The sequence below is a fragment of the Cebus imitator genome, unplaced genomic scaffold (genome assembly GCF_001604975.1).
Source record: "Cebus imitator isolate Cc_AM_T3 unplaced genomic scaffold, Cebus_imitator-1.0 Scaffold177, whole genome shotgun sequence".
In the NCBI taxonomy this organism is placed as follows: domain Eukaryota; kingdom Metazoa; phylum Chordata; class Mammalia; order Primates; family Cebidae; genus Cebus; species Cebus imitator.
The window spans coordinates 2,402,580-2,429,048 of NW_016107492.1; the positions used below are offsets into that span (position 1 = coordinate 2,402,580).

At 38.3% G+C, this 26,469-nt stretch overlaps 1 protein-coding gene across 1 annotated transcript in view; it reads right to left on the minus strand.

The window, feature by feature from the left end:
- The window catches only part of AFF1 (AF4/FMR2 family member 1), a 202,108-nt gene that overhangs the window by 51,549 nt on the left and 124,090 nt on the right, over positions 1-26,469 (minus strand). Inside the window, exons 5-6 of the mRNA XM_037744515.1 lie at positions 6,884-6,928; positions 953-1,039 (exon numbers count right to left, since the gene is read on the minus strand). Coding sequence (XP_037600443.1) covers positions 953-1,039; positions 6,884-6,928 — 132 coding nt within the window. The remainder of the gene's footprint in view (positions 1-952; positions 1,040-6,883; positions 6,929-26,469) is intronic.

Here is a 26,469-nt window from a genome sequence, read left to right on the forward strand (position 1 = left end):
TGAGATGGAGTGCACTCTGTTGCTAGGCTAGAGTGCAGTGGCGCAATCTCAGCTCACTGCAATCTCTGCCTCCTGGGTTCAAGAGATTCTCCTGCCTCAGGCTCCCAAGAAGCTGGGACTACAGGTGCGCACCACCACGCCCTGCTAATTTTTGTATTTTTTGGAGACAATGTTTTGCTGCATTGCCCGGGCTGGTCTTGAACTCCTGGACTCAGGTGATCTACCTACTTCAGCCTCCCAAAGTGCTGGGAATACGGGCATGAGCCACTGTGCCCAGCCTAGAACTACTTTTCACAACAGTATCATAGAAAAGAATAGCTCTCTCACTCTCTCCATGTATGTATTATATACATAAAACAATGCACATGCATATTGGATTGAACAAAAAACACAGATCTGAAGGTACTATTTCTACATTTTGAAGGTTATCCAAAAGGATAAACCAAAAAAAGGAAAATGGCAGTGTTTCAACGCATCATTCATAAATACTGTAACAGAAACACACGAGTCAGCAGTTTATTTGCTTGTTATTAAACAAGCACTCATGCAACTGATCACATTAAACTCAAGAACAGTAGGGAGTGTGAGACATGTAAGATGTATGTGCATATGTGTATACTTAATTCTGAACGAGAAATCACACACTCAATTTCCCTGCCCCTCTGTTTCCCCATCTCTTAAAGTAAGGATTCTTAAATGAGAGAATATATTGGAAAATCCTAAATGCTTTTTATAAGTTATAAGGCTTTATGAAAATCCAAGATGTTCTTAATTAAGTTGGAGAATAAAGTGTTTGAAAGCATTGTGAAACACTGTAGAAAGTAAATTAATCATAATTTTAACCTCTTTTCCAAAGATTTGAACAATAATACTTTATCAATCTGCCTCACAGCAATGCCTTAAGCTTTCCACAAAGATGGATGCAGTGCCTGCCACACTTTTAAGGAATTACCTTTGTGGGGAAAGGAAACTTGGATGGCTCAGCTGTACTAGGCGTATGTATTGCTGTCAAAGGAGGAGGCCATGAATGGGTCATTTCCTGGAAAGAGATTTGGAAAGGGAAGAAAAAGCAAATTATAATTAGAAGACTCACTGCTACTTAACATTTTGAATTTGATGTAGAATGGATTGATGGTAAATGGAAAGTACAATCTTAGAAGTTATTTCATGTACTTAAAAAAAAACTTCAGTGGGCTACGTTGAAAAGTTGAAGCTCTCCAACATACAAAACTAAAAAAAGTCCATTTGCAAAAGACAATCAAGGTGTAGAAAGGGGATGAATTTAACACCCTGAATATTATCAAGCACATAAACTGTATGTAACAGGAACTGCCAGAGCTTGTGGAGCTGTGAAGACTGTAGGTAACAGGCTAGGCTGGAACAGCAGTCTCTCCTCTGTGCATTCTTTCTCCCTCAGCTTCTTTATTGCATTTCCTGGAATTATTTCAGTTCAAAGGAAGAAGAACTTTCCTGTTTGACTTAAGCAAACAAGTAATTCAGGTCACTTGTTCCACTTGGGAGAGTTTTAATGGATTTGACCCTTCCCTGATACACACTATTAGCATGTAAGAACTTTTCTGAAGGAGAGGAACTTAAAATTACCTTTCTTTTCCATTAAGAGAAGCTTAATTTTTACTATTTTCTTGGCTGAAGGAAAGATTTCTAAAACTTACAATTGATGTATGTATCTTGAATTATTCTAAACACATTCACAAATTCTACTTTGCTAAAAATACTTGTAGAAAACAAGTATGTCAGAAAAAAGATGTGTCAAATTGCAAATATACACACACATACATGTGTTTTTTTAAAAAAGGCCAAAATGGCATTGGAGATCATTAACTACAATCCCAATATCTTACAGACTGAAAAAAACTGAGTTCCAAAATGACTGGGTCAAGGTACCCCAGAAAGCTGAAGGTGGGTCCCACAAGTGTCAGATCTGCCCAGCAAACTGGCTTATACTCGATGTGTGGCCAGGCATGGTGGCTCACACTTGCAACCTCCAGCTTTGGGAGGCCAAGGTGGGTGAATCCCTGAGGTCAGGAGTTTGAGACCAGCCTGGCCAACAGGGCGAAATCCCATCTCTACTAAAAAGGAAGAAAAAAAAAATACAAAAATGAGCCGAGTGCAGTGGCTCATGCCTATAATCCCAGCTACTCAGGTGGCTAAGGCAGGAGAATGGCTTGAACCTGGGAGACGGAGGTTGCGGTGTGCTGGGATCACACCACTGTACTCCAGCCTGGGTGACAGAGCAGGACTCCGTCTCAACAACAACAAAATGATCAACACACAATTCTACCAGCAATCTGCGACCCGACAGCATGCTATATTACCCCGCCTATACAACACATGATGCATTCTAACACCTCATTCTCTTCAAAATCCTAGCCAACCTGTCTATCCCCACAGAATGCCATTTGACCCTTGCAACAGCTGGAGATGGCGTTCTAGCAAGTACTTCCACATCCAACCTCTGTGCACATCTCCCCTTGTCTTTCCCCTTGCAGCTCCATGAGTTACCACAGCCTCAGGAGAGAAAGCAGCAACTTCGCACAGTTACAAGTAATGTAACCGATGCTGGTTTTCTTGAGTAATTTTTGTTAAAAGTGAAATCATGCCCTTGTTTACTGACCGGGCATCTGCTTTGTCCAGGACACAACAGGATATCTGTCCTAAAATATACCAGAAAGAATAATGGCTGTGAAGCTGAGACCTAGATTGCAATCCTAACTCCAAACCTTACCAGCCTTATCAGGCTAGGTAAGTCATCTGAAGCCTCAATGCTAAGAGGTAAACTAGGACCACTTATTTTCAAAATATCATAAGGGCACTTTATGTACAGTACTTGAATGAACAGGGTACAGAAGGCACTTAATAAATTAAAAACATTACAACTTTTTTTCTATTTTTTTGTTGTTAAAGCATTACAACTTTTAATTAAAAGTCCAGTTTTAAAATAATATCAATACTGCACCAAAGAGAGCTTCTGGCTGTTTTATTTATTTGATAATACTTTAAGACACAGAGCCATTATAATGTTACAATACAAAAACATGTAATAATTAATTGAGGAAGTGTACGGAAACATCACCCTTATGTTTCTCAGTAATTTATTTGGAATCTCATTGGTATCTATGACTTTTAGTCACCAATTATTCCTAAACATCCATTGTACTCTCAATGCCTAAGGCTGTCCCAGCTATTAAATTAGGCAGTTGGAAAGTACATAAATTCTTTCAAACCCTAAGTGGTTCCCTGGTAGTCTGAGCATTTATATACTTCCCTACATGCCTAGCTTACTAGAGGGACTTAAGAAAATTGGGGCCATTACTAAGGAGAAGAGCCTTCTCAGAAAGACTCTCAAGGCCATGATTTCACTTCCTACCTTAACAATGACTTGTCATGTGAACAGAGACAAATCACTGGGATCTACCTCAGTCCTGGCCCTCCAGGCCCAACAGCTACTGTCTTCTTCTCCTTGCTCATTTTGCTTTGGAGACACTGTCTAGTTCTAATTGTTCCTCCAATACAAAAACTTGATACCACCTTGAGGCTTTTCCACCAATTCCTCCCTCTGCCTAGCCCTCTGTTTACTGGCCTGTTGTACTATTCATAGCACCCATCAACACTCAGCACTATATTGTATATTTCTCTTCCCCACTATGATCTCCATGAGAGCAAGCACTCTGTTTTATTCACTACGACATCCCAGTGCTGTGGAGGCTTAACAAGTATTTGTTGAATAAACGAATGAGCATACAAATAGTGTTACCACTCATTGTACTGGCATCATGGAAATGCTGCACTGAGGTAATGCCTGCATTAATCCCCCAAGATGCTGTGCAGGCCAGGCCTCCCTGTAAGTAGAAAATCTGAGGTGTCTCCATGCACCCACCAAGGGCACGTTGCCCTTTCTGGACCCTAGTGCATCACCACTGCTTGACAACTAACAGTGTTGGTCTGCTATCTTCTTACTCCATTAGCCTGCTGCAGTTACTGGCCACCGCTTCCCCTTCATTACAACACTTCCCCCTTAAATACTACCCCCAGAGAACCAAACATTATCTTCTATGATTGATTTTCTCTGTTAGGAAACTATTTACTGTCTCTGTCACCCATCAGAAAGATTTGTGTTTAGATTCCTGGCAAGCTTAATAAATTGCTGGTACAAGATGAGAACGGGAACCAGGAGGCAACGGAAAGTAGTATCTGGATCAGCGTCAAGAGTGAGTGCTGGAATGCACCCTAGAGATCATCCACCAGCCCAGGGACTTCATTCTACCAATGCGGAAACCAAAGCCTGGTGGGGACATATAACTTAACTGAGGTCACAGACAGAAGAGAAGGGACTTTCTCCAATATGAAAGGCCTATGACCTGTTCAGTCCTGGACATCGTTCCGTTTGCTTTCCCAAGTTATGATTTCCAAATCATAAATGCGCATGATTTATGCACTGACCACTCACTCTCAAGCATTTCCAGGTAAGCAAGAATTCACTAACAACATGTTGGGTGAGAATGGAAGGAGGATGGATGGGTTCATTAAATTAAAAATGCTTGTCTGACACTGTAATACCATCATTCCTAAATAAAGGATATGACATGTCTTATACTAACACACACCAAAACCTAAGAGAAGCATCTGACATATGCAGAAGACAACAAATCTGCACTGTTGCATTTACTTCTGAAATAACGATAGAACAAATCATGCACAATTTCAGAGGAAATACTAAGGCCTACAAACCATAGTGAAATATTTTTTTTAATGAAAAAGTAATTTTGTTTTTTTTTTTTAATTAAAAAAAAAAATACTAAGGCCATAGTTTATAATTAAGTGGCTTCTTGTGTTTACAACTTGCCATACCAAAAAAATTCAGAAATAGAAGAGGAAAAGGCCAATACAAAAATATAATCAAGGTAACTTATTTAACCTTACATGCTGGTTGACAAAAATTCCTCACTGTTTGCAGTTCAAAGTATGTTTCTCAGCCGGGCACAGTGGCTCAAGCCTGTTATCCCAGCACTCTGAGAGGCCGGGGCGGACGGATCACTTGAGGGTGTATCACTTGAGGTCAGGCGTTTGAGACCAGCCTGGCCAACATGGTGAAACCCCATCTCTACTAAAAATACAAAAATTAGCAGGTTGTGGTGGTATGCCTGTAATCCCTGCCACCAGGCTGGGTGGCTGAGGCTCAAGAATTGCTTGAACCTGGGAGGCGAAGGTTGCAGTGAGCTGAGATCACGCCGCTGCACTCCAGCCTGGGTGACAGAACAAGACTCTGTCTCAAAAAAAAAAAGAAAAAGTATGTTTCTCTAGAGGTTCTTTCTCAGAAAACCCTAACTACAAAACAGCGGACAAAAGACTATAAAACAAAAACAATAAAACTGTTTTCCAAACAACTGGTTAGATACTATTACTGTCAAAAATTTCACAAGTGAGGAGATAACCAACATATTTAATTAGTGGTTTTGGCACCATCATCACGTAAAACTTTAAAATGAAAAGTTAAAAAATAAAATTGGGCAAACATATATTTTGAGAAAAAATGAGCAGTAGAGATTCAAATAACAGTCACTACATCTCTCCTACTAATTAAAAAAAAAAAAAAAAAAAAAAANAAAAAAAAAAAAAAAAGTCAGAAGCTCTATAGTAAAAGACAAGAATATCATTAAAATTGACCTAGAAGCAAATTAAAAGCCACAGAAGAGGGAGAAAAAATACATGAAACCCTCAGTTTTTACAATTATTGTACCTGTGCATTAAAATTAAACTCTGCATTTCCTGGAAATTAACGGCAAAATGGAAGAGATGATATTTTATATATAATTCTCCTCTGATAAAAAGAAAGAATGCCAGTTCATGAGGAAAATTAACACTGTTCCCCTGGAATTAAATTCTAGAAGGAATTTGTCATCCTTGTACAAGAAAAACTGAACAAGTGGATAATGTATTCAATGATATATTTGTGAAAGCACAAATGTCCATGGTATAGTTTCAATAAACAAGAGCAAACAGTAATCATTCAAGGTAAGTCTAAAGATGACCATTTACTTCCCACTATTTTTCTTTTTATTTAAAATTTTATGGTGTCACTGAAGAAGAGGCCACATGTACAAGACCACAGGTATTAGATATCACCTACAGAATGCGAAGAGGTATAAATCAAGCACCGTTTAACCACTGGTGCATCCCACACCACATCAATACAGGGTGTATCCTCTCTGGGAAGTGAGCAACTCTCTTGGGTCTTTATGGACAACCAGAAAAACTTATGAGACATGTCACAAAAATCTGGTCCAAATGCCTTGTAGTTTGTATATGTCAATGTAATTAATAAAACCTGGCAGATAATTCAATTACATTCCAAGACTTCTGTTAGTATTCTGGTTTACTTTAGCCTTTGGAGATGGGAATGGGGGAGAAGTGGTTAAAGGGGGCTGGGAATGGCAACTGTTCTTTATTTTTTTTTTATTTATTTATTTATTTATTTTTTATTATTTTTTTTGGAAACAGTCTCACTCTGTTGCCCAGGCTGGAGTGCAGTGGCATGATCTCGGCTCACTGCAACCTCCATCTCCTGGGTTCAAGTGATACTCCTGAATCAGCCTCCCAAATAATTGAGACTACAGGCACGCGCCACCATGTCTGGCTAATTTTTATTTTTTTAGTAGATATGGGGTTTTGCCATGTTGCCCAGGCTGGTCGCGACTCCTGAGCTCAAGCAATCTGCCAGCCTCGGCCTCCGGAAGTGCTAAGATTGTAGGCATGAGGCACCACGCCCAGCCAATGGCAACTGTTCTTCAAAGTGAAAATAAATGGATATACCCCTGCCTACTTAAGTATTGCTTCAAATGAGAAAGAGTAGCAGTGAACTCACCTTTAGAATCTCTTCTACACAATGGACTTCATTGGAGTAGGTCTGCTGAAAGTGAAAAGCAAAAAACAAAAGGTTAGCAAACAAGAGTCGAGAGTGATGGTATTGGTAGGTGACTGTATTAATGCAGCAATACTCATCTCAAGGCTTACCTTCTACTAGCTAAGTATTAAGAACTTTACATTTGAAGCTTGGGCAACATGGTGAAACTCCATTTCTACCAAAAGCAATACAAAAATTAGCCATGCAAGGGGTACACGTCTGTGACCTCAGCTACTCAAGAGGATCGCTTGAGCCAGGGAGGTGGAGGTTGCAGTGAGCCAAGATCACTCTGGCTGCATATACATAACAACAACTTTACATTTGGATGAAATAAGACCAGAGAGATGAATCTAACTTAATCTTGTCAGGAAACATAGTAATGATGGAGACAATGGCAGACTAACTGTTGACCCTCAGGTCAGAAGTTTCTAATGGAAAATTTCTCTATTAAGGAAAATTAGTATATTAGTAAACCTAGGGAATAACAGATGTACAAAATGAGATTAGAATAGGTTTCGCAGTCAGCTACCTCATAGTAACAGCTAACCTACTTGCCACATTAAATGAAGACAAAGACGATGATCATCTGAACACGTTACTGCTCCAAAGTAAGGGGTCCTAAATCCAGTCAAGGATAGCCTATTATTTATAAACATTCTAGCCTGCCAAAATTCATTTTAAAGTTAAAAATATCTCTAAAGTCAGCATTTCACCTTATGCATACATGCATACATACACACATGCACACAAAATTTTCCCAGAGAAAGACTGTAAGGGGAGGAGAGATTAGTTATCTTAAATAGTGGAAAGATCCACTATTTCTACCTCTTCCTTACCACCTAGGCTAAACAAATAATGATTATTGCTGCTGGTATCACCACCAGACAGTGTCTAGGGAGTGGTATTTTACAGTCTACATATTTTTAAGAGCAGAGAAAGTGGGCAAAGTTAAATTAAAATTAATACTTTTTCTGAACTAGAGACATAAGGTTTTCAATGGAACAGCAACTTGCTCTGTGTCAATTCATGAGCCAGGCACTGTGGGCACAGTACAGCAAGTACTATACAACATATGACTTTCCCATTATTGCCACTGCTATGCATAAAGCTCTGCTCTTCTTGGTCCGTTTAATACAATATCTACCTTGCAGCTAGAGAACAGTTGGCAAGGGATTCTCTCCTGTTCTTGGTTCTAACTTAAGTTTAATTTAATATAGCATTGGTTGCTAATTTGCAATCTAGGGCTTATTAATCTACCATTTCCCTCATTCCAATTCACTCTATGGAAGAAGGAAAAGGAAAGAATAAAGCATATGAACATTCACACCATCCTGTAATTGAATCTATTGGATATGTCAAAATTCAGACGCAGGCCGGGCACGGTGGCTCACACCTATAATCCCAGCACTTTGGGAGGCTGAGGCAGCCGGACTGCCTGAGCTCAGGAATCTGGGACCAGCCTGGGCAACATGGTGAAACCCCATCTCTACCAAAAATACAGAAATTAGCCAGTCTCATAACCCAGTCTCAAAACAGATAAAAATTTTAAAATAAAATTTAAAAATTAACAAAAAATTCAGATGCGGTCTGTTTTTAAAACATGTACATTTCCTGGAAAGAGTCTTAATAAAATGTTGGCAGTTTGTTATTATCAAGGTAGGGCCAGGAAGTCAGGTATAACCAAAGAGAATCAAGGGTATCCCTTACATCTGGCGGGAACCACTGGACTCACAACCTCTAGGCATTATGCACGCAAACAACCAGGACTGCTTTTTGTTTTCAAAACCATTAAGAAACACCTAAAAACTGGACCAAACATTTATATGCTCTATTTTAGCCCAAATGTAAGATACAGAAATAAATGCTGTTTTTACCTGAGGGTAAAATGTAATTGTGTTCTATGGTTTCAATTTTTTACACACATCATTAGAAAAAACAACAATTAAAATTTGAAGGTGAATCAATAGAACAAGCACATGACTATGCTGAGTCTGGAAAATATTTTCCCCTCATCCTACGTGTTGCTGGAATGAGACTAGAAATCCAATCAAAATATTTGGCAACCAATAAAAATAGTGCAGCACATTTGAAATGAAGGCAAAAGAGATTTGTCCGTTGCTTCCAACACAACGAGTTCAAAAAGCCACACCCTTTCAAGAGACTGCTTTTTTCTGATCTTCATAATTACTCAAGCAGTTGACACTTTGCCAAGACGTTTCATGTCACCAAAATACTCATTTTTTCAAAAGAGTTTTGTTATGTGGGATGAACCAAGACTGATGAAATTCTGAGAGCTTATTTTAGATTAGCAACATTTACTTTATCCAGATACTAATAAGTAGTCACCACTTAACCCACTTAAAATTCTAAATAAGGTCTTAGATTCAAGCATTAGTTGGTTAATATACTGTTAATTTTCCTGGCAAGTCCATTATGGGAGTGAAGGTGTTTCAAAGGGGAACAGGGATTTCATTCCAAACATATGAGGACATATCATATTTAGGGATCTCCACAAAGCACTGTGTCCACCGGCAAATAATTGGAAATGAGCAAATGCAAAACAGCAGGAGCCTAGCTACCTTTACAGTGCATCCATACAATGGTATGTTATGCAGGTTCAATAACATAAACAGGTGTGCGCATGAAAAGATGTTCAGGATATACATTTTTAACTTTTTCTTTAAATATAATTTCATACTTACAGAAAAACTGTAAAAACCAGTAAGCGGATTTCCCACATACATTTTACCCAGATTTCCCAAATGTTAGCACTTTATATTTGCTTTATATTTTTCTCTTCCACCCACATACATTTTGAACTGTTTAAGTTAGAGAGTTAAAGTCCCTTTATCCCTAAATACTTTTGTGTATCCAAAACACACTGTAAACCTATATGTAAAAGAGAGGCTACTAAAAAGTTTGCACAGTATGAGCTCATTTTATGTTCCATCTACCTGAGATTCACATCTTCACTCTTCTCTCCATCCAAATTAGAGACACTTAAACTAGAGGACAGATCTTTCAGATTTGTTTGCACGGAACGAGCTATAAGGACAGGCTGCTTTTTCTCACAAAGTGCAACTTGGCACGTCCAGGCATGCCACTGGAAGGAAGTTTTCCAAAAGGGGAGGAGCAGTTGAACAAGCCATTACATCCTAATCCCCTGATCCCCTTCTTTTCTTTTTTAGAGATGGGGTCTTGCTATGGTGCCCAGGCTGGCCTGGGCTCAAACCACTCTCCTACCCCAGCCTTCAGAGTGTAGCTGGAACCATACGTGTGTGACACTGCACCTGGCTCCTAACCCCTTTCCTAAAATTCACCTTCCCAATAGAGTCTCCAGCCAAATACTGCTACTCCTCCCAAAAGGAGCCAGGCTCTCCCTTTAACACCATGGCCAAACAATAAACAATTGGTTCTGACCAGCTCTCTCTAAACCACAGCTGAGATAAGGCTGAAGACATTCAATGTAAGACTTCCTTAAAGAACATGAAATGATAAAAAGCAACAATAAACATTTCTATGATAGTTCCATGAATCAAGAAAATCTAGTTTTTAAGTCCTTCTCTGGCTAGCTCTTTGCTCAATGGTATAGATACTGACTTTAACATGACCACAAAGCCCACTGCCTTCTCCCACCCTCAATATCTATTAATAGGTTCCTAGAGGATATGAGCTCTCCCCTTCGGCCCATCTACAGCCTCCTCACACATCTGGCTTCCTGTATGTAGAACAACCTCCCAGTAGAGACCACACTTTCCTCCTGGGATATGGCCTTAACACAGGAGCCATATTTAAATTTTTTTAAATGATAGCAGCTACTTATTGAATGCATATTATGCTTCACATTGCATCAAACTTTTTACAGGTAATTATTACCTCAGTTTGATACCATCAGTTGTAAGATACACCATTATTAGCATGGGAGGTGGGGGGACTACACTAAATGTACCCATCAACTGTAAGATATATCCCTATTACAGAAACTTTAAAATGCCTGAGGGAATTCTGTATAAAACTCTATTTAATACTCACATCAACCTTTGTGGTAGGTATTATAATAGTTTTTAAAATGAGGAGACATGCCTTTGGAGTCCATGATGAGGTATTTAAAAACAAAATAATTTTAAAAATAAAATGAGGAAACTGAATCCTAGAGAAATTAAGTTGCCTATCCAAGGACACACAAAGCTCTGAAGCAGCTGAGCTGGCTCAGATGTTATAGCGGTTTTCCAAAAACCTCAACATTGCTGCAAGAAACAAATATATTAGCATTTTAGGTGGGTGTGTGATTCCAGTTGTCCTATGCATAACCTAAAACATTTTTTAAAGAGCTATGTTTTTCCTTTGTTTCTACAAAGAAGCATTTTGGTATTCACATTTAACTGCCTCTTCCTACTACCAGTGCTTCAGACCAGAAAAGGCAGCAACGCCGGCCGTGGCCTGATTTCTCACTCCTCCTGGAATGACATTGTGTAATTGTAAGGAAATGCACTGATAAAATAAAATATGTGAGTGAATGTCTTCTAAGTATGACACAGTTTGTTTTAATAAGCTAGAAAGAGCTGGCTGAAGAAACATGCCACTGAGACAGAGAGGCTCTTGCAATATTGTGTTTTAAATCTCTCAAGTTTCAACAAAGCAGCATTTTTATAAAATGCTATTCTGAAAAAGGCTTAGTTATCACTAACCAGGAAATACAGGGAGCACAAAGGCAGCATGCTGACGAGGGAAGCCAAGAGATGATCTTGGATTCCAGATCTGGCTCTGCTGAAGACTGGCGCTGAATCTTGGATAAGATTCATCCTCTTTGGGACTATTTCCTCATTGTGATAAGGTATAGTATTTCTGAACCTAACCACTTCTCAGGTTTGGTATGAAAGTCAAACAGGAAAATATCACACTTTAAAAACCATCAAAAGGCACTGATATATGGAATAACAGGTGGTATCAACATTATCAAGGCATTCTTTAACAGCGTGACAGCTTTTTAAAAAATCCCAATAGGTTATCTATCCAAAGTTTAATTTTTAAGAGAGCAAAATAAATGTCCTAGCTATTTTTCTTCAAATGTGTCACCACCTTTTGGATTATTGTCCAGTCATTACTATCTATTTGCTGCTCATCTACCCTCAACTCACTAACTGGTAAGTGATACTTTTGCCCCTATCTGGAGCTCTCTTCCCTCTTCCATCTGTGTCAGGATAATTACTCCTGAGCCTTCAGGTTGCAGATGAAACACACCTTTTGGAAAACATCCCCTGATGTTCCCTTACTCCCAAAACTGTCCAGGTTCTCTTGCAGATGCTTCCATAGCTGTCCATACTTTGTTATTGTATCCTCTTTACTCCCTCTAGATTACATATTCTGTGGAAGTTAGGGCCAAAACCCTCACTGCATGACAGGGTGCCCGACACACAGAGGCAACCCATAAACATTGGCTGGTACATTTTCAGTCCCAGAACTCAGGATTTGAAAGTAAGTTTCTCTTATGGCGTTAGATACTTAGAAAATGTAGTCTGAATTGTAAAGCAACATCTTAGTTAACAAACTACATGGAAATAAACATTCTACAAGAGACAGAAAGATAATTGTTTTGCATTGTTTTTCCCTGGAAACATTAGAACTACTGAGAAATTACTTTTCACATATCAGACTGGATTAACGATACTACATCTATGAGATAGATGTGGGGAAGCAGGTGCTCAAATCCTGTGGCTTATAGGAGGGTTAAATGCTACAACCTTTACAGACATTAACGTGGGAATAGTCAGCAAATTCTAATTACACAGACAGTACTCTGACCTCCAGCACTGTCTCCTACATGTACTATATATATATGTACAAAGTTATTCGCTTCACCCTAGTTTGCAGATAGCAAGATACTGGAAACAATCTAAATGTCCATCTACAGGTAACTAACTGGCTAAGAAACGATGGTACCCACCACCTACAAATAAATAAATGCTATGCAACTACCACAAAGAATGAGGACGGCCTTGTGCACTGACTTGGAGTTACATCCAAGACATACTGTTAAGAAGAATAAAAATACAAGATGCATTACATGCCAGCATTTCTATAAATGAAAAAAGTATCAATGAGAAGAAAACATGTAAATGGAGTTGATTATTATGCATAAAATGTCACTGGGAATAATACACAAGAAATTCCTAACATCAATTACTTCTAGAACAGAAGGCTGGGGAATGGAAGCTGGGGGAAGGAATAGGGGAAAAGATTTTCAATGTATATCCTTTTTTTAACCTTTTAAATTCTGACTTATTGCCTATTCATAAATAAAAATACAAATATTAGATTGAAATATAAATAGATCTACGGCCATACCACCCTGAACGCGCCTGATCTCGTCAGATCTCGGAAGCTAAGCAGGGTCGGGCCTAGTTAGTACAAAAACAAAAAAAGAAAAAAAAGAAATAGAAATAGAAATCCTCTTCTCAAAGTACAGCTAAATTTTCTATTAGCCTTCCTCTACGTAATTTACCTTACTCCAAACATATACCTATGTTAACCTGTCCCCAGCTTACACCTTGGTGATCTGGGCACCTCCTACATAACACAGATCACATCAAATTTTTGTAAAAAATAAAACCCATTTCCAGTCAGCCTTCCCTACTAGACCTCGAGTTACCACAGGACTTGCTCAGAAGGGCTGGCCCAGTGTTCAATTGCTAAATTAACACATTTCCCAAACTAGACTAGAAAGATATTGAAAGAGAAGCATTTTTTTAATTCTCGATCTCCCTTTTGTTAATCAGTCATACGTAAATAGTGAGAAGACATACCTGAGATGAACAAAAACTTACAGGGTTGTTTTGAGGAAGAAATAAGATAACGTATGTTAAAACAAGTTCCATACAAATAAATACATCCACTTATATGAGGACACCATAATCATCATTTCTAAGAGACAGATCAGAGGAGGAGACCAAAAGGCCTGGCTGAACATGGTTTGACATAAAATTATTTGTGTTCTATGGATACACAGTAAATTACATGAATAGCTAAGCCTGTTCCAAGAACATGCTCGTACTGTCTGGGTGTGCCTACATCGCTGGAAAACGTATAAAGGGACCAACAGTAATTCTATTTTCACAAGCATCATGCCCTATGGGCAACCAACCATCTATCTATACACCCAGAATTCTAGGATAAACATTTTTAAAATCCCTGGACAGATGTATGAGCACACTTACAGTCCAAATTAAAACAAAGAAAACAAAAACAAAAAGCAGCCATGCTAAAGATTGATATGAAAGAAGGAATGATGGATTACAAAACAAGGAATAAGGTGCTCCAAGCAGCTTTACTAAAAATAAAGTGTTATTACATTGAGTTTCAAAACAAACTTTAGCTGTTAAATCCTCCCTTAAAAATTATCGGCCGCCCTTCATCTCATCCCAGACATCTTTAAATAATGAAACGGTTTTGGATAGTTCCTTAAAAGTGATAAGCTCTAATACATAGCAAAAAAACTACTCTCTCGTTTCCTGAATGACTCTTTTTAATGTCAAACTGCCTGCCACATGTGAAGGCTAACACAAATTAGGACAAGTGCAGAAATCTCTATAGTTCTCTAAATAGATTTTTCAGAGAGAGGAGAAATGAGGTGGATTTAAAAAGATCATTTAAAAATAATGAGGAATCTCTAGGTCACCTACAGTTATCTCCCACCAACAAAAATTTATTATGGAACAAGCAAGGAATTCTACTCCTACTGGGGGAACTCAGAAAAAAGGGTGTAGGGCATCACAGGGATGTCACAACGACTGGCTGCCCTCTTCTATAAGTCTTCCCTACCTTGACTCTCCAACCACATTCAAGTCTGGATTGTAACCTTTAGTGTTCTAGTCTTTTCCTCCAGCCTGGCTTCCCACAGGCAGGAACTAGGGTTCATTAATCTCTGTATCCCTCACAAGGCCTTAGCATAATTCTAGACTCACACTGATACAAAATTAATATTTACGAAATGAACAGAGTCAATCTCATGGCATCTCAAATGAAATTCAGACACATAAGATAACCGAAAAGTAATTGTAGAGTTATTTTATGGTGAATTCTCAATCCCTTTCCTGGGAAACAATATATACTGGCGCATATTGGTAAAACTCCGGACAACTTCACAGAACAGTGATATTTTTAAGATGTAAAAGTCTTCAAATTTTAACAAAAGATTATCTTGTGACTATAATTCATCAATCACCACCACCTAATCAGATATTTTCACCTATAGGAGTAGTTGCCTAAATGTAGTTTGGGGACATAAATTTCTCAGAATGCAGTTTCAGATACGACAGTAACATCATATAAAATCTGGGTAGGATAAAGGAAGGATGTATGCCTCCTTGAGAAAGAAGATGAAGAAATAATACTCCAGGATAAACACTGGAAGATCATGTTAGAAATGTGCTAGCACCCCAGTTAATTTAATAAATGAGAGTCTAATATATCCTATAGATAGGAGAGATATATAATATGTATCAAATATGTTTATATTTGTGTATATGTGTACATATATATGTATATGTGTATATATGTGTACACATATGTGAATATATATACACATATTTATATATAAAATTTTTGAAAATTTACCTTTGAGTAAATTGCTCTTTTATAAGCGAACTATATTACCTTCTTACCTTTCAACAACTAAAGCAAAAACAAGCTAAAAAAAAAAAAAATAGCCACTAAATCCTAGAACATCACTGAAACTTATAAAACCTAATAGGAAGAACTATTTTAAAAAAGCAGTTCTTTAAAGATCAATATGAATAATTAGAAAAACTGTTTCTTTCCAGTTGGTCATTTTGATTATACTAGTGAGGTAATTTGCATAATTAGTGTCATAAAGATATTTTTCTAAAGCATAAAAAATTTGTAAAGGTTCAGTCTGTATTAACTGAGCTTAAAACATTCTGGAAATTTTGTTTTGATCTCTACAAAGAGGGCCTCTTTTAATTATGAAACCAAGGATTCCAGTTCTTGAGACACAGTTTAAATAAAAATGAAAACAATGAGTAGCTGTTGTGTACATATATAATTGTAAACACTCACTTGATAAGAATATGCAAATAATATGAGAGAAGTAGTTACAGTGCAGGTTTTACTGATTTTGCTAGCATTATATATCCTGAGATCATACATAATTTTTAGTATGTTTGCAAGGCTTCTGTATAGTTGCATGAAACACTATATATGCAGAAATGTTTTTAGTACATATTATGACAATATGTCAACTAACGGTGCCAAAGTTAAAAGAAGTGGGGTGTGCTGGGATAGGTTTAAACTCACTTAACAACAAAGTACCTGAATGAAAAACAAATGTAAAAAACTTATCACTGTTTGACAGTAAATGTCTAATCTCAGTTATTCACCAACTTCCTAATTATTGACTGTGAACCATTACCATTCACCATGTAATAAAGGGAATCAGAATGCCCAATGGTCTAAGACTTTAAAACACTGTGCCTTTGATGAAAGATCACATGAGGCCCCATGAAGCCCATTGTGGGCACAGCAGCCATGAATGATTAAGTAAGAATGGCTAAAAGGCACTGCTAAAAAAAAAAAAAAGGCATCACAAAGAACAAGTCTAGACACTGGTTCCATTCCAGCGATAATCAACTGACAAGTCCTTTAAATGGCCTAAACTATATGATCTATTTCCCCTTCCACAGCCAATTGTGCTCACTAAAACCTCAGAGCAGTTTTTGGAGAAATTTTTTATTTTTTTTCAGTGGGACCATCAATTTGCAAAGCAAGAGTAGCCTTTCAGTTAAAACCTATCACTGCAGGGAGGGTGTGAAACTGTAGCCTGGTAGTGTCCTGTCACATGCTCCTGCCCTGCAACTCTCCATCCAGTCCCACACACTACACACATACACATACACACACACGCGCGCGCGCGCGCGCATTCTGTCTCTCAAATCGTATTAACGAATTGCTCTGAGTCAAAACACTACTAAATTACTTTGTCAACCATGACAGGATTTATAGATAAATAAATCTGTATTTCTGCTCTCTATCAAATTTAAATGCAAACAATGTTCAGGAAGCATGTTTAATTCTATGCTGCATAGACTGCCTGCCTGGACATTTAATTTTTTCAGAGCTGAACATAAGCTAAGATTATAGAAGCACCAGAAAAACAGAAGAAGAAAAAATAACTTTGTATCAGTTTCTGGATGAGGTTGAAAGAAACTGAAGTCATATGAGTCAGATAAGCCATTTAATCCATGCTTTGTCTGAAAGGACATAAAGATTTTATCCTGGGTTTATTCCAGCATTAATCTCAACAGCCTCTTCTGGAGTAGGTGTTGGTTTTCTGTCTCCTGGCATCGATTATTCAAAAACAAAAAAAAACCCCAGAACCCAGGGGCGGGGGGAGGGGGTGAGGAAAGAAAATTATTGAAGTGGTAGGCTAGACAGAGGCATATATACTCTGAGGAAACAATCTGAGCCCCAAACACCCTGGGGATTACTGACACTATAACAAACACAAAAGAGAGAAGGCAAATAAAGATGACTTTGCCCTTTACATCTTAATTCTGAACAAGGAAATCCCCCACCTGCCCCCCTTTTTTTGGCTTTAATTCTGAGTAACGAGCAATCAGGTTAATTACTAGGGTCTAGAAAAAGGGCTCACTATCATCCTGGGAATGTACAATTCACTTAATATCAGAACATTATGAACAGTTATACATTATTTATTCGAGCCCATCAAAAAGTGCCAAAATTTAAGGAACTATTTTGTTTTTCTATAACCTATCAATAAACAGATTCGGTCTTTTTTTTTTTTTAAGGCTTCCTAATCCCACTGAATCTTAGACAGACATAATCTTTTTCTGCATTATCTTTGTATACAAATTTGGTCTAAAACTATAGACAAACTACATCAGACTTCCAGCAAGACTCATCTGATACACTGATTCAGTGAACTGGCGAAAGTGAAAATATATTTAATACAAAAGCTTGGAAATAAGACTTCCTTCGACAAACGCCAGTATTTCTTTTTTTTAAAATAAACACAAGGGGCTGGGCTTGGTGGCTCACGCCTGTAATCCTAGCACTTTGAAAGGCTGAGGGCAGGCGGATCACTTGAGGTCAGGAGTTTGTGACCAGCCTGGCCAACATGGTGAAACCCCATCTCTACTAAAAATACAAAAAATTAGCTGGGCATGGTGGCACAAGCCTGTAATCTTCAGCTATTCGGGAGGCTGAGGCAGGAGAATCACTGAACCTAGGAGGCGGAGGTTGCAGTGAGCTGACATCATGCCACTGCACTCCAGCCTGAGCAATACAGCAAAACTCTATCTCAAAAAAAATAAAAATAAAAAATAAATAAATACAAAGGGCAGAGTAGATACATAAAAGTTATTCTTGAATTTATTTTAAATAGGTGTTTAATAAGTGCCAAGGAGAAAATTGTTTAAAAAAATAAATGTACTCTTAATACCTTCTGAATTTAAAACCTTTTAAGCATTCGTATTATTTTCTCTCCATCTCAATTTATTTCTCTTGTCGTCTGCCTCTGACTTCACACACCAACACACACACACACACACACACACACACGCAGGAAGTTTAAAAGGTTCCCTTTGGACTTTAATCAAGAGCTCTTGACTCTAAACTCCAACCTTTTCAGTGTTTTGAGGCACAATGTAACTCAATCACATTCATCACAACCCCCAATATTCTTGCATTCACTATCTTTCCTGTTTCTTCCCTTTCCCTCCATACTTTTCTATACAGAATACAGAATCTATGCAATAGACAAGAAATCACATAGAAAATACTGTTCTAATAGTAACAACAAAAGCAACTGCCTTTGGAAACTGCCTTTAGAAAATGGGAGGGTCACACCAGTACAAGTAAATGATATCTCAGTCGTATATCAACCCATTGTGGCCCTCCTGACTACTTCATCCACCTGGCACACAGCCCATGGGAGAATGCTCCCGGAGCCACGGCACTGCTTTCCTGGCATCATAATCCTGCTGACAGCTTGGAGGTGAGGAAGGAAATGTATTATTAAAAAAAAATTGAAAGGTCTTTCAACTTGAATTTCTTTAGCTGGCATAGAGCAGTATCCTCCATAAAAATGAGCAGTGTTATTTGCACAGCCACAGCAATGCTGTCTACCAGGCTGCACAGGCATGAGTATCACCGTAAACGCACCTGAAATGACTGAAGACAGGCCCCTGGGCAGATCCGTTTTATCTTTTTTATTATCTCTTCTAGGTAAATCTTTAAAAGCCATCTCAATGTCCAACAGTTGTTTCCTTAATAAATAATTTACCAAAAGCTTCTTGTAGAATCAGTTTTTTCCTACACTTACCTAGAACCCTGTATTAAAAAAAAAAAAAAAAAAAAATGGTGGGGAACTTAAAAGTCACCAGAAAACTACTGCCTTCTATGATAACAGGTCCTCCAACTCATTTTATAACACAGTTCTTACTAAAAACAGCCAAAAAGGTATGACTGGCCTATATTCAAATCAATCAAAGAAAAAATTATACCAATAATTTGGGGTTCTTCTTCCTTTCTCATTGCTTTTTGGCCAGTTTCTCAGTAGTCTTGGAGTTGACTTAAGCGGACTCACTATAGCTAACAATTCCTGTCTCCTGAGAGGAAAAAAAATGAAAATACTATCATACTCTCCTATTAGTTTTTCATCACATAAATTTACACCCCTACAAGATATAGACAGATCACAAACTATGCTGAATAAACTAATGAGAACCATAAAGCTGGAAAGACACTGAAATTTTTCTAGTATACCTGCAGGTATTGAAGGAACATTATTTTGAAATTTTTCCAGACTTGTGAAAATTAACACTGTATATTAAAACTTGGGTAGGAGCTCCCACCATCTTTTAAATTTGACTTCAATTCTAAGCTTCTTATAAGAAACAATAAATACAATCTTGGATGGTGTGCACACACATGCATAAATGCATACACATACATATATATTTAGGCTTTTAAGCTGCCAATATTTTCAGTTTTTAGCTTTACTTCAGGAAGATTTTTAAAAAGCCATAAACATCTGCCAAGTGATCCAGAAATTCAAGTCCAGAGTTTGAAGGATGAAGAAATGGCCAGGCACGGTGGCTCACAACTGTAATCCTAGCACTTTGGGAGGCTGAGGTAGGTGGATCATGAATGAGGTCAGGAGTTCAAGACCAGCCTGGCCAATCTGGTAAAACCCGTCTCTACTAAAAATACAAAAATTAGTCGGGCGTGGTGGTGCATGTCTGTAATCCCAGCTACTCAAGGAGGCCGAGGAAGGAGAATTGCTTGAAGCCAGGAGGCAGAAGTTGCAGTGGGCTGAGATTCCCACCACTGCACTTCAGCCTGGGCAACAGAGCGAGACTCCATCTGAAAAGAAAGGAAGGAAAGAGAAAAAAAAAAGAAAAAGAAAAAGGAAGGGAGGAAGGAAGAAAGGAGAAATCCTGAGTAATAAGGAATAGCTTATTTAATGTTTATGTTTTGAATTTCTTTCAAATATATTGTCAAAAATATGCTGTGATTTTCTCTAGATATAAAACTCTAATATTACACTTTCCTACTGTCACTCTCATCATTATTTCAGTAGAATAAAATAGGGGGTAGGAGGAAGACAGAAAGCAAAGGAAAGGAGGAATGGGGGAGAAGGGGAAGGGGAGGGAGGAGAAAGAGGGAGGAGAGGGAAAGAGAGGAGAGAAAAAGGAGAAGAAAAGAGGAGAGAAGAGAGAGAGGAAGGAGAAAGCAAGGAAGAGAGAGGAGAGGGAGTGAGGAAGAGAAGAGGGAAGGAGCAGGGGAGAGGGAGAGAGGGAGGGATAGAGAGAGACAGAAGAGAAGGGAGGAGTAGGGACAGAAGGAAAGGGAGGGAAGAGAATGAATCCATAATCTAAACTACCAACCATGCAAATCTCAAGAGGTATTCCAAGTCTCTAGTGGTAACCAAAAAAAAAAAAAAAAAAAAAAGGCCGCACCACGCCACCTATCTATTACTAATCAAGTTTATACGAAGGGAGGGGTCACGGGAGGGGCAGAATACCTGTGGCTGGAAAACTTATTTACCTTGTTTATAAGGTCATGCACTAAACCACAGAGGTCATTTTGATCCTTCTCTTCTTCCATGTTAGCCCCTAACTCAGAGGGCAAAAGAAAAGAAGAGAAGAGAGAAAAGACACATCAGCTTTCTCGTGTGGCCTCACCTCTCACTTACTTCCCTACCCTCCATCCTCCCCACCTGAACCTCCAGCTGCTGCATACTTACTGTGCGGCAGCTGTACACTGCGGGGCACTCACCTCCGTGAACATGTCTTACTGCCTTCCCACATGGCAAAAAAGCTTTCCTGTTTTCATACATCTCCTTGCCAGCCCTAATCGGTGCCACTAGGTCCCTGTCTCGTGTGCTGGCGGCTGTAATGGCGGCCCTTACAGAAAAGAACTTTGAATCTCTTCCCCTGTACTAAGCCATAAGAAGCAGTGAGTGCTCCCAGGCATAACTCCCCTGGCTCTGCTCCTAAAAATGCTCTCTCAAGTACACCGTTGCTTAGCAATATTTGCCTTCCCCCTGTACATTTGAAATTGGCAACATCTGTCCCTTTGGCAGTTTTGACTCGTGCAAAGCACCATGTGCACAGTTTAAAAACATGCAGCTTTATGAAATGGGCAATGCCTCCACACCTCCCATCTCTCTGGAAAACCAGGGATGTGAAAACATAAAAATAGTTTAACCTTTGCTTTCAAGGCTGATAGAAAAATCTATGGGATTTAAGGCAGCTGATAGCACACAAGCAAAATAGTTAGGCCACCAGTGGGAGTTCCTATTAAATACTGCCTAGTAAGCAGTGTCTGAAAAATCTCATCTAATTAACAATTTCCTTTAGAATTAATTCTATCACAAGGCATTATGTGTAAATGCATATCATTAGTATGATAAGACATAAAGGCAATTTATCCATGGGGGGGGGTGCAATTTTTATGCTTACATTATAGCCCAACCTCAGGAACAAAAATACAATACACATATGCACATACCGCCCCCCTCAACTCCACTGGCAATGGAATTTTAAAACTCTAGAGGGAAAAATTCAGTAATTCCAGTATTATGGATTTCAAAACAAATGATCCTAAGTTTCCTAAGTTTATTTTTGTAATTATCCCACAACACAGTCACTTTAGTATTTTACTGAGGTTACTTGTTAATATTAAAGTAGTTCATAATGTGTAATTTTACATATAAACTATACAAGAAATAAAACTTTTATAGGTAGTATTCTAGTTCTACCTATAAGTTTACTTTTTTTCTAGCACATTGATAGAGAAATAAAAATCTGAGTAGTAAAAAGCATAAAAGTCTACCAAGCTTTAAATCATGCTCTGTGCATCCAAACTTTGGCATGAAGACATTTTTGTTCCTTTAAACAAATCAGGCTACAATTTTCTTTTTAGCTTAAGCTAAACCAATTCTGACATATTAGAAACACATGTTTTCAAAAAAATTCTACAGGAACTGAGTTCCAAATACAAAGGGTAAGCTGACCTTTTTGCTCTCAAGTCTCTACCTGAAAACTTAAAGCAGCAGAAAAGACTGGGTGAAATTTATTGCCGCTAAAAACACATCCAACAAGGCCCTTCACTCTGTGCATTTAGCAATGCCCCCGAAATTCCATAACATGCATGACTCTGTAATCTTGGTTAGCCACAAATGTGAATCCAACACCCTAGAATCCACTTCTCATTGTAGTCTATCACTCGCCACTTACAGGATACATAAAGCAATTCTATTGCAGTTTATGGGAGCAACTTAAGGCAGACTTTGCAAACGAGAATTCTCAAAAAATCTCAGGAAATGTTTGTCCAAGTTATTCATAGTGGTTCTGGCTGTGCAGGGTAGGTGTTTATGAGCAAGATTCTCCAACTATTAAGCTCGCTGCATGGAAACGGCTTAGACACAGTGCCTGTACACACAGAGTATGTCCTCAATAAAATGCAGACGTTATTTTAATTGTTTTACCATCTTACCATGACACAAAAGCCTCGGTCTTTCTTTTCTTCCATTCTATTAAGGTTTCTCACTTCTGTCATCAACCAAACAAAACTTCTATTTCATGAATCTATGTGAAAACGTCCTCTGAAAGAGGAAAGGGAATGATAAAGGAATAGTAACAAATTTTGTAACTTTTAATAATTGTATAGTATAATCTTTGATTACACCTCCTCCTCTGAGATGATGGTAAACAGCCACAGTTTCTTCAGCTCTGAAAAAGCCATCATGTACTTGACCTTTGTGTGTGCTGTATGTTTCTAATAAATTCTGAATTAATTAATGTGGGAGAAACACCTTAATTTGTAAAGGCTGGGATTCTGGCTCTAGGGGATGAAGATGAAAGGAGCCAGGACAGGGGCTGAGGTGCTGTCCACCAGGAAAGTGCTGATAAACCTTCAGGGTTGGGTTGAGAATGCCTCCAAGATACCCCTGAAGTCAAACCATTTATTAGACAAGAAGAGGGAACAAGAAACCTTACGCTGTGAAGAGTTCCAGGGCTGAGAGATGGATAATATACTATTTTCCTACAGCATAAATTTTCCTTTACTGTTACAACATGTCAAGGAAAGGTGGTAGATTTCACAGTGTACTACATGTTAGGCAAACATATCCTGTTTAATTCTCACAACAGCCCTGTGGGCTCAGGAAATACTGTCCCATTTAAATGAACTAAAATGAACTTATGCATACTAACTCCATAGCTCTGTCCATTAGAAACGTTATTTCCCACTCATATTTTCTTAAAGCCATAATATTCAAAACTATTAAAATTTCCACAATTTCAGATTCTAAGCCAAGGTAAAGAGATGAATCTACTACACTTACACATTTAGACAATGTTAAAATAACTACTATAATTATGATGCACATACAGTAGCTATTATATACTTACTATATATCAGACACTGATATAGAAGTTTCACATACATTTTCTTACTTAAACATGATAGTCTCCTTAGGAGGAAGTGTCTATCATTGCTATTTTACAGAAAAGCAGCTCAGGCTTGTACAGGTTAAGTAATTTGCCTGTTTTATAGCAGCTACAAGAAGATAAAAACAAGATTCAAACCCAAGTCTTCCTTAATCCCAAATCCATCCTCTTAACCACTACCTATATATAATGCCTAAAAGCCTCATCTAATTATTTAAAAAAACAAACAAAAAAAACCCTTAAAGTGTATCTCCCTTTCTTCCAACAACATCCAAAGAGTCTTTAGCATTCAATGAAGAAGAACATGTTCTATTATATACTTATCCCCCACTAGTTATAAATAAGTACCCTCCTGTACCCTGCAGAAAACATGAATTTTCTAACTAAAGGATTAATATTGCTAAAATCAAAAGAAAGTTTTGTTTGCTGATGAATGTTTAAAACAAGCTTCCTATTACTGGCTATAAAAATAAGTAACTGAAAATAAAAGGTATTAAATAAAGGATATGCTATTGGACTCGGTATTGTAAACAGCACCAGTATTTACGTGCTATAATTCAAACTTCTTTGAAAAAAAACAAACAAACAAACATATATTTTACAGCTGAAAAGAGCATCAATAACCGCTGCTGTGGTCTGAATGTATGTCTCTCCAAAGTTCCTATGTTGGAACTTGAATCCCAAGGTGATGGTATTAAGAGACAGGGCTACTGGGAGGTGCTTAGATCACGAGGGCTCTCTGCCCTCATTAGGTGCCTATGTAAGGGGTTTGAGGGAGGAAGTCTTTTCCATCTCTTCTGTCACATGAGGATGCAGCAAGATGCACCACCTTGGAGACAGAAAGCAAGTCCTTGATCAGACACTGAATCTGTTAGCACCTTGATCTTAGACTTCCCAGTCTCTAGAACTGTGAGAAACAAATGTCTATTATTTATAAATTACCCAGTCTAAGGTATTTTGTTATGGCAGCATGAACAGACTAAGATAATTATCCATTTCCTCGTAACACATACAGGAAAACTAATTCTACTTGGTGACAAGGAGGATAAGAATCCATGTTCCACAGTTTTGGGAACAGTCATCTAAAAAGAAAAAGGTTAATTAGGCTAACCTTGTTACTATTTTGTTTTCTTTAACTAAAATATAAATGAATGAATGCCTGAATCATACATCTAAAGACTTACAGAAAAAACATCTCTATGTTTGGATCAAGGGTCAAAAAAAGCAAAGTTGATTCTACTTCACCTAATTCCTTTTAAAAGTTTGAAAAATCAATAACATTTTTTTAAGGATATTTCATGACAACATTACCTTACTGAAAAGATAGGTCCTTTGAGTGTCTAGATTCTCAGGTCCTGGGTCTGCTCAAAATGAGGTATAAAGGTATGGATAGAGAAACACTTTAATTCACAGAAAAAGAAGACCAAGACAGGGATCAAGCAGGTGAAGGGCCTAGTGAGGTCTGGGGCAAGACAGCACATGAACCCTGCGCCTAATGGAGGTTTCGCTGTAAGAATGCAAGTACTATGTTGCCAATTCTTCCCTTTTTTAACACAATAAATAGAATCCTGATTTCAATGTGAAGGTACTAATTTTTTAGATGTTGGCAACTAAATAAATATACCAGTCAAGACTCTGATGCTATGTGGGCAACCATGCCCCAGTGTTGGTTTTAATCCTTCCCTCTCTCACAAGTGGGGTAACAAGAGACTAAGAGATTGAGAGATGTATTCATTTTTAACTGAAGAGTCTCCTTTTGTGCCAAACATGGCCCAATTTTATATAGTATATATACTACGGATATCTTCAGTTTCCTTACAGAAATCCTGAGCAGGTCCTCAGCCTGGAGGGGACATGGAATGAGGCAGCCTCTTCCCTTTACTGCTGCTGTGGTCTCCTCTCTGCTGCACAAGCTCATGCCAAGGCCACCTTTAGCAGATGGGCATATACGGCCTGACAGATCACTAGAAACATGAACCAGGTAATCAAAACAAACCACAGTGTAGTTATTTTACATGGCTTGAATGAAATAAATCTGACCTATAGGTGAGTCATAACATAATAAAAGACTCAATCAGGTTCAGAACAACATACCAGTGTTTTCCCTTGTCTTAGCAACTAGTTCACTAGAGTCTCGAGAGAATATAAGGGAGATTAAAGACCTTGGTACCTGTTCTATCCTTTAGCGCAAGACCATTAATCTTACTAGAAAATTAAGCCCAGTTGCTAGTCAGGAATTTTCAGGGTCAATAATTCTTTTTGAGACAGAGTCTCACACCCTGTTGCCAGGCTGCAGTACAATGGTGCAATCTCAGCTCACTGCAACCTCTCCCTCCCAGGTTCAAGCAATTATCCTACCTCAGCCTCCTGAGTAGCTGGAACTACAGCCATGCACCACCACCCCCAGCTAATTTTTGTATTTTTAGTACAGACGGGGTTTCACCATGTTGGCCAGGATGTCTTGATCTCTTGACCTTGTGATCTGTCCACCTTGGCCTCCCAAAGTGCTGGGATTACAGGCATGAGCCACCATGCCCATGCCCAACCTTTTTT